This window comes from Corvus hawaiiensis, chromosome 23 (assembly GCF_020740725.1).
Source record: "Corvus hawaiiensis isolate bCorHaw1 chromosome 23, bCorHaw1.pri.cur, whole genome shotgun sequence".
NCBI classification, from domain to species: domain Eukaryota; kingdom Metazoa; phylum Chordata; class Aves; order Passeriformes; family Corvidae; genus Corvus; species Corvus hawaiiensis.
Genome location: NC_063235.1, coordinates 6,807,897 through 6,816,733, shown reverse-complemented (window position 1 = coordinate 6,816,733; position 8,837 = coordinate 6,807,897). Strand labels below are relative to the sequence as shown.

Here is an 8,837-nt window from a genome sequence, read left to right as displayed (position 1 = left end):
CCGCAGCCGCAGCCCCGGGAGACCTGCCGGGGGCTGCGGGCGCCCCGAGACCGCTGGGGATGAGATGGCTCGCAATTTTGGGGAGGGCAGAAGGCGGAGGTTTGGGAGCCGCAGACCGTGCGGCGAATCGTCCCGTTGGGGACGCGAATGCCGGTGGTCTCCGCGGCCGCCGCTCCCGCCGCCCCGCCACAGTCGCGCCGCCGCGGGGAAGGCGCGGGCCGCGGCGCCTGCGGGAGCGCTCAGCGGCGGGGGACGCGCTGTATCCTCAGCCGCTCCGGACGGCCGCGGCTCCGGCCCCAAACCGGCCCCACCGCACCCCAAAACCTCCCCGGCGGCGGCCAGAAACCACCGGAGCAGCCCCGACGTGCGCCCGCGGGGGGCGTGTCCGGCGAGACCACGCCCCTTCCCGCGAAGCCACGCCCACGCCGGCATTAACCACGCCCCCTCCCCGCGGGAGCGCCATGGTGGGCGGGGCCAGAGCCCCCCGAGGACTCCCATTGGCGGAGCGGCCCGTCCGTCACAGCGGCCCCGCCCCCCCTGGGGCCGGCAGTAAATACGGTACCGGGCGGCGCGGCGGGGCCGGCAGCGGGGCTCGCACGGGGAGCCGGCAGCGGGGCTCGGGCTCGGCACGGGGAGCCGGCAGCGGGGCTCGGGCTCGGCACGGGGACTCGGCACGGAGCGCAGCTCACCCACCGGCGGCGAGCCCCGGAGTCGCGCGGGACCCGACCCCCCGCGCCGCCGTCCCCGCGCCGCCCCGCCGAGGACGGCGCTCCGCCGGCACGGAGCGAGGCAGCGCGGGGCTCGGCCGCCGCCGCCGCCCGCCGCCGAGCCCCGCCGGGTGCCCGCCCGTCCCGCCCGGCTCCCTGACGCCCGCCGTTGTGATGCGTATTCCCGTAGACCCGAGCACCAGCAGGCGCTTCACTCCCCCGTCCACGGCCTTCCCCTGCGGTAAGATGGGCGAGAACAGCGGGGCGCTGGGGGCCTCCGCGCCGGGCGCCCGCGCTCGGCCCGAGGTGCGCTCCGTCGTGGATGTCCTGGCCGACCACGCCGGCGAGCTGGTGCGCACCGACAGCCCCAACTTCTTGTGCTCGGTGCTGCCGTCCCACTGGAGGTGCAACAAGACGCTGCCCGTCGCCTTCAAGGTAAGTCCCGAGCCCCGACGGCTCGCGGGGACCGAGCTCGCGACCCGCTCGCCCTTTCCCCTCCGCTCCTTTCGCTTTAAATCGCTCCTGACATCACCGCCGAGGGAGCCGGGGTTATTATTTTTAATCAAATAGCCCAGTTTATTATTTTTAATCAAGTCTCCGCATTGCCCCGCGGTCACGGCATCTTAGATATTCCGTACAGTTAGGAGCGCTCAGGCAACTTTGAAGTTTAATGAGATGGAGGTTAATTACCTTCCTGGGAGAGGGAGAGCGAGGCAGGGAAGGGAGATCTAATCTGCAAAAAAGTCGAGCGAAGAGCTGAAGCCCCGGTGCCGGGCTGCGCTTCCCGGGCTCCCCGCGGCTCCCGCTGGGACACCCCCGGGCCGGGCATCCCCGCTACCCCCGCGGGGGACGGCGCCGGCCGGGGGAAGCCAAAACCCATCCGGGGAGAGGCGAGGGGAGCCGGGCAGGGCGGCAGCGGAGTCCCGAGGAGCCCGGCGGGGTGAGGGGGGCTCTAAAGCGGGTTCCCCCGGCCCCGGGGGCTCCGGGCGCTGCTCCCCGGGAGGGGTGGGGGCCCTTCCCCGCCGGCCGGGCCGGTCCCGGCGCTTTCCCGGGCCGGGCGCGGGGCTCCGGGGCCTCGCTCGCGGCCGCCCCGCGCTCGGCAGCGCTTTATTTTTATCCCGAATCCATCAAAATAAACGCACCAGCTCCTCCGATGGGGCCGAGGGTGGCCTGACGCCCCCTTTACCCCCTCCCCGCGGACACCCTGTCTGCTTTTAACCCTTTTTGAGCCCATTTTCCTCTTCCCCCTCCGATTTTCTCAGCCTTCCTCGGCGGCTGGGGTTGCTTTTGGTTTTGCTTTGGGGTTTTTTGTGCGGGTTTGGAGGGGGAAGCGTAGCGCAGGTTGGCTTCGGTGAAGGTTAATTTTAGCCTAAAATGCTCTGGCCCTGCCTAGGTCGTTGCCCTCGGAGATGTCCCCGATGGGACCGTGGTCACGGTGATGGCGGGGAACGACGAGAATTACTCGGCGGAGCTGCGCAACGCCTCTGCCGTGATGAAAAACCAAGTAGCGAGATTTAACGACCTCAGATTTGTTGGGAGAAGCGGCAGGGGTAGGTACCGGCCAGGAAATGGTTGGCCTTTTTCTTTGGGTTTTTAGAGGGGGAAAAAAAAGAAAAGAAAAAGGAAAAAAAAGTTTCTCTTTTTTAAAAAATTATTTTCTTTTATAATTTTTATTTTACTTTTAAATTTTATTTTAAAATTTATTGGTCGGTTTGTTTGGTTGGGGTTTTTTTTTTTTTTTTTCCGATTTATTCTATGTTATATTTTATTTCAACCGTGGCTTTGTTGCCGGGAGAAGCCCCCCAGCCCCAGAGCGGTTCCCGAGGGGTGAGAGGGATGCAGGAGGGATGCGGGAGCAGCCCCGGCCCTGCCGGCAGCTCTGCCTCGTTCCTCCCAGGGCTTCTTCTCTGCCGAGGTGTCGGGAATGGGAGGTGCAAAGGAAAAAAAAATTAAAATACAGACTTAAATATATCTAAATATTTATAAATCTATCTAAATACAAATAAAGCAGCCCTGGCCCGAATCCTCCCCAGTTTCTCCAATCGCGCAGGAGGCAGCGGGGGGTGCTCGGTGGGCAAACCCCACCTGGCAGCTCGACTTTAAATAGCGAAAATCAAGAGTTTAAAGTGAAATAATAACACAGAGCTCGGCCTGGCACGGGCACGGAGGCAGCGGGCGCTGCTCCACGGGGAGCTGCGGGTGCTCGGGGGGGATTCTGCTCGTTTTCCACACGCTTGTGGCAGGGGAAAGCAGGACGGCAATTTGGCTTCCCGGGTTTTCCCAAACAAATCCGTCTGTGCCATCTGAGCAGGGGGAAATAAACCCCCTGGAAATGTTAAACGAGCCCGCCCTCGCCGTACCTGAGTTTGCGAGGGTATAAATAGAATTTCGGCATTTCATCACCAACAAACGCTGCAGATCGAAGCACTTAATTCTGCATTTGAACCCGAATAAGAACTCTGTGTTTTAATGGCCATATGGCAGCATTTTCTCAAAGGCTTCAAATGTATACACACAGTGTCAGATATATTTTGACTTCTCTGCATTAATTAAAAGCAGTGATGTTAGGAATTATTTGCATGTAATAACTGTTTACTTGTTCCTCTTTATGAAACTTGAATAGTTTACATTCTTTCATACATTTCCTTTTTCCTGTTGGCTCCTTCTCCATGTTGCAGTTTCTTTAAAACTCCCCACTTAACTGGTTGCAGGTTGATGGATGGAAAATGTTTTTCTTTTATGAATTAAGCTTTCATTTCTGTAATCAATTATTCTCTTAGGCTCTTTTCTTTCTGGTTGGGCTTTTAAAATTTTTTTTCTTCATCCTCGCACAAATTTCCAAACTGAACGCAACCCAATCTCAGCGTGACTCTTGAATTCATTATTAACTTGCTTCCTCTGCACTCTCAGGCTCGGAATTAGTAGGGGTTTGGTCTCATAAAGCCCTCGGTGAATAAACTCCTTCCTCGGGCAGAGTCCTCCCAACGCTCATTACAGCAGTGGCAGCAGCTCCGCTGCCTCTAACGGGCGGAGCTCGGGCGGTAATTATTTTAATTTTTTTTTTTTTTTACATATTCTAGTGGGATGAGGCTTTGTCATATTCAGAGAGAAATAGCCCCACCGGGGCTCCCTGGGGCCGGCTCAGTGGGGTTTTCTCCCCGTGTGAAGGGTGGATTTCACTCCCCGTGTCTGGCGCTGCTTTCCCGGCACGGGGCTCTTCCAGAGCAATTTACTGTGAAAAATCGCTCCTACTGAATTTTTATCCCGGGTGTCACACTCGCTCTGCCTTGTTTGGCTCCATCCCTGACAGCCCGGTGCTGCTTTCATTTATTCTGGCAGAAATTTGGAGTCGCTGTGGAATATTTCCCTGTGTGTGTACAAATGTTTGTGTAAATCCGAAGTGAGGACGTGTGGATCCGTAAACACGGATCCTGCTGCAGCCCTGCCGTGTGCCCGAGCTGCAGGAGCCTGGAAAACCCCCGGCAGCCAGGCTCTCCTTGGGAAAACGCGACTCGAAACGGGCCAGATTTGGGTATTTTTAGTAATAAGGTGTCAGGGATTATTCCCTGGCGCTGTGAGCTGGGGAGAGCCGCTCCTAACTCCCCCCTAAAAATAAATTCCCATCTCCATGTGCAAGACAAAGAGGGAAAAAACCCCAGACTTTTTTGCTCAGATTGAGCTGTATAAAATGAAACTAATCCCTGTTGCACCCCCCGCCTGCTCTCCCAGCTGGAATATACCCCCGGAGCATCCTCTGAAGCCGGCGGTGCTCCCAAACTCGCCCGGGAGCCCGGATCCAGCCCCGGGGCACGGTGGGGGTGAGAAACCCCAGCCCGGCTTCCTGAGAAGGCGGGAAATGAGTAAAAATGATGCTGGGGCAGAATCATCATTTTCGGTTCAGGGTTTGAGAGAGGCAGAACCGGCCCGGGCTGGGTTTGTGTCTGCAGCGAGGGACTCCGAGGCAGGGAGGTTGTTTCCCGTGGAGAATACAAAATTTAAGATAATGATAATAATAAAATAAATCCCTTTTAATGCAGTATAAACGGGCACACGGAGGTTCTGGGGTTCTGTGCTTCACAGCCGGGTTTTCCTGCACGCTGCCTGCGAACCCTTCCCTCTCCTCCTGCAGAATTCCCTAAATAAATCGCTCCTCATCCTCTTCATCCCGCGCTCTGGCTCTGCAAAGGTTTTACCAGCAAACCCTCGGTGCTGGTTGTTTTTTCCGCGGCCGTGGCTGCGCCGGGGGGCTCCGCGGGCTCGTCCCGTCCCGTCCCTGCAGGTTGGCAGCAGGGGCTGTATCCTTGGCGATTCACACCGACAGCATTACATTTCCTTTGCCCTCCTTTCTGTGCAGAACATCAGCCGAAGGTTTGCGTTGTTCAGTCCCGGCTGGAAAGCCGAGGTGAGGCGGGGATTGGTGCTTGCTGTCGGTTTTATGGCCGGCATTCCCCCCTTTCCGTGCTCCCTGGAGGAATTCTCCCACCTGGGATCATTCCAGGATGTTCTCCGCGGGAGATAATTTCATTTTTTCAGATTATTCCTTTTTTCCCTCCTAGCTGGATAAATCCTGTTTTGTTTTGCTATGGATATTCTCAGGCCCGACCCTGTGGAGGTTGGTGATGGTCGGGATCTGAAAACCCCTGATTGCTTTAGGAGAAAAGGGAAAGGAGGTGGTTTCTTACTGCTTTTATTTGAGGAATAAAGGCTGGAGGAGCAGAAATCCATCACACAGAGGTTTATTCCTCATATCCTGCTGGGGTTCAGCCCTCTGGAGTACCTGAGACCTTTGAAATCCCGCAGGGATTGCTGCTGGGGGCTTGGTCAGAAGTGGTTTGTGCAGCCTCCTTCCTTTACCCGAGGGTTTCCTGAATTTGGGGAGCCTGAGGGAGAGCTGAGGCCCTTCCTGTGGGGATTTCTGTTCTCCCGCAGCCTCCCCTCGGCTGGATATCGGGTCCCAGCCACAGCCAGGCAGGGACAGGGCAGACGGGCTGGCATGAGGATGCCCAGGCTGCGGGAGGTGAAGGGTTTGGGGTCGGGGTGGTAACACCCTCTGTGATGATAAAGGCATTTTCAGGCTGCGGATGGAAACTTCTGCTGGGGCAAGGGGGGGCTCTTCTTGCAAAATTTGGATCCCAAGAGCTTTTCACTGCTTTATTCCTTGTTTTTTTTGTATAAAAGGTGACAAGCTCGGTGCTTCAAAAGCATCTCTGAAACCCCCCTGAGGGTATCCAAAATCCTTCCCAGCAGCAGATTCCTGCTCTCTGGGCAGGGCTGGGAGAGGGGACAGTCCCTGCCTGTCTGGTGACCACTTCTGGTGGCCAAAGCTGGCCGGAATCAGTTCTCATTTTGCAGTTCCCAGTTTTTGGCCCTCCCGTGGGTGCTGAGGCCGAGCACAGCTCCCTCCAAGTGGGAGCATCCACAGGGACCAGGCCATGGATCCCCCATCTCCTGCCGGCTGATCCCACCTCCCCAGCTCCTTCCCAAGGGAGCATCCCATGGGCACCAGGCCCCAAATCCCCCCACGGAGGCGATCCCGCATCCAGCGCTGTTTCAGGGCTGGGTTATCACGGGAAAAGGAGAAGCTTCCGAGCGGGAAAACCCCAGGAAGCTGCTCTGGGTGGAGGGGTCGGTACAGGCACAGGACAGGGGAGGGGGGACGAGTGACTTTTCCATGCGGGAAGGTGCCGGCTCCTGCCCTGAAGCGGCTCCAGGGCTGTGTCTGCCGCAGCCAGCGGAGCCCCAGCGGGAGCCGCCGGGCTTTGCGTCCCGGCAATCAGGGCTCGTTAAACGCAGTGATGTGTGCGGGGATTTGTGTCCGAGCCCGCTCGGGCAGGAGCCTCTCTCTCTCCCACAGGAGCTGAACCCATGGGGAGGATCCTCACTCATGTTGTGGTTTTTTTCCCTCCCTCCCTCCCCACCGTCCTTAGGGAAAAGCTTCACCCTGACCATCACCGTGTTCACCAACCCCACGCAAGTGGCCACCTACCACCGAGCCATCAAAGTGACCGTGGACGGACCCCGGGAGCCCCGGAGTAAGTGAAGGGTTGGATGTGGCAGCTGATAATTGCGGGGAGGGGGTGCAGGGGCCGAGCTCTCCCTGGCTGAGGGGTGCAGGATGCGGAGCCGGCGCTCGGAGCTGAGGGATGGGCTTGGGGAGGCACCGTTTGCTGCTCGGATTTCCCCGTGTGTCCCTCCCTCCCTGCCTCTTGCTCCGTATCCCACCGCGGAGGGATGGTTTCTAGCTCCTTGCCCTGTTCCCTGACCCATCTTGGAGGGACAATTTTACAGCTCCGGGTTGGGATGTTGGGAAAACTCTTTGGTCTTCGATGGCGAAAGGACAAAGGACCCAACCTGGCGCTGCACGGGGGGGTTCGGGGAGTTGTGAAATCAGGTCTGTGCTCGGCTTGGGACTGATTGCTGGTGATTAAACTAAAAACGGTGCAGGTTCCCGCGGTGCTGAGCCGGTGTCTGCTCTGGCACAGCTCCTTCCCCTCGGCTTCGCGGTGGTTTCGCTTTCGGGCTGTCAAAGGCTGGGGCTGGCAGCGCCCGCGGCCGGGGGCTGAGCCTGGAGAAACCAAAGAGACTCTGCGACCGCAGAACCGTCTCTGTTGTGATCGGGGAGGCTCTCCCGGGGGCAGGATGGTGCCTCGTGGTTGAGGGAGGCTCCGGGAGCTGCCCTGGCTGCGTTGGGTTTCGGCGTCGGGCTGCTCGGAGCTCCCCCCGGCGCTCCCAGCCATCCAGGGAAACGCTCTGAGCTGTCGCCCGCGGGAGTTTCCTCTCGCCACGAGGATTATTTGCCCTGTGGGACGCCCCTGGTCGGTGGGACCTTGTCCCCGGGGCCTCCATCTCTGGCTTTTCGCTCCGGCTTCGCCTTCCTGCTCGCTCGGCACCAGCCCGGGACTATAAAGCCGAGTTTGTTCCCTTTGCGTGTGAGGCTGTCAGTGCCCACATTGAGGGGAAGCGGTTTGATCCTTCGAAAAACGCCTCAGAAAACATTTTCTGTTGATGCTGTCGCCGGGCCATCGGTGCCCCTTGATGTCAGGCCAGGTGGAGGCTGCTACCTCGGCCAGGGGGTTTCATTTGCATCGAGCTTTGGTGGATTTTCTTCCCCCTCGATTTTATTTTGGAGCCTGTCGAGGATGGATTTGGAAGCTGGAATGCAGGAAATCCAACGCTGCTGTTGTGGGGAGTTTTTTTAAGCCAGAAACACCAGGCAGGTCCGTGGTGTGGAGCACCTGTGGGTCGTGGTGGGTGCTGGGGCTGGGCAGGGAATTTCACAACTCTGCCAGGAGTGTCAGGAATAGAAATCAGCCCTCCTGACTGCTGGCTCAGCCCCTTATCAGCTTCATCAGATCACCTTTCTAATAATAATAATCATCATCATCATCATCATCATCATCAGGAATACATAAATAATAATACAAGGTGAGATAGTTGCTACTCCCGGAGCTTGGTTTGGCCTCCCCGACAGCCAAACCCCAGTGAATCACACCCGTTCCTCCTGAATTTCAGCATTTCACCCCAGAGCTCCCCATCCTTCATTTCAATTTTCTGATACGGAGGCCGTGGCAATTCGGCCACAGCCCAGGATGGAGCAGCTTGTCCTGGCTCTGGTGTGGGGTGCCCAAGGGATGCCCTCCGTGGGACACAGCCCAGGTGCAAGGGCAGCAGTTTTTGGGGCTTTTCTTTTTTTGGTGATGATTTCTGCACCTCAAAATGTGCTGGAAGTGTCGGCTCCTTGAGGAGATCTGCGTGGTGTTTATTTGCTGCTTGTGCCCTTGCCTTGTGTGACGCCCAAAGGTTGATTTCCCCCCATCCCTGCACCCCCCAGCCCATAAATTGCTGATAAAAAAGGTTCAGACCAAATTTGTGTCTGTTTTGGGATTTTTTTTCAGGCAATCATAGATTTGTTGGCAGTAAAGGTCATGTTTTGGCTCCCACTTTGACCCTGGGGCTTGAACTCATGGTTGATGAAGTTCCAGTGGAAGAAAAACATTGTTTAAAAAATCTCTTTTTTGCCACATTTTCTAATGAAGACGAAAATTTCAAAAGAAAAAAAAAAAAATCAAATAACGCCTTTCCCCCCTTCCCGCTCTGCAGAAGCCCTGGGTGTGGAAACAGCAGCTGTAA

At 57.5% G+C, this 8,837-nt stretch overlaps 1 protein-coding gene across 1 annotated transcript in view; it reads left to right on the top strand.

Moving 5' to 3' along the window:
- The first annotated feature begins 825 nt into the window (after nucleotides 1-825).
- Nucleotides 826-8,837, top strand: part of RUNX3 (RUNX family transcription factor 3) — a 35,606-nt gene continuing 27,594 nt past the window's right edge. The window contains exons 1-3 of the mRNA XM_048327290.1: nucleotides 826-1,142; nucleotides 2,101-2,257; nucleotides 6,635-6,739. Of these exons, the coding sequence (XP_048183247.1) occupies nucleotides 882-1,142; nucleotides 2,101-2,257; nucleotides 6,635-6,739 (523 nt within the window). The 5' untranslated portion in view covers nucleotides 826-881. The remainder of the gene's footprint in view (nucleotides 1,143-2,100; nucleotides 2,258-6,634; nucleotides 6,740-8,837) is intronic.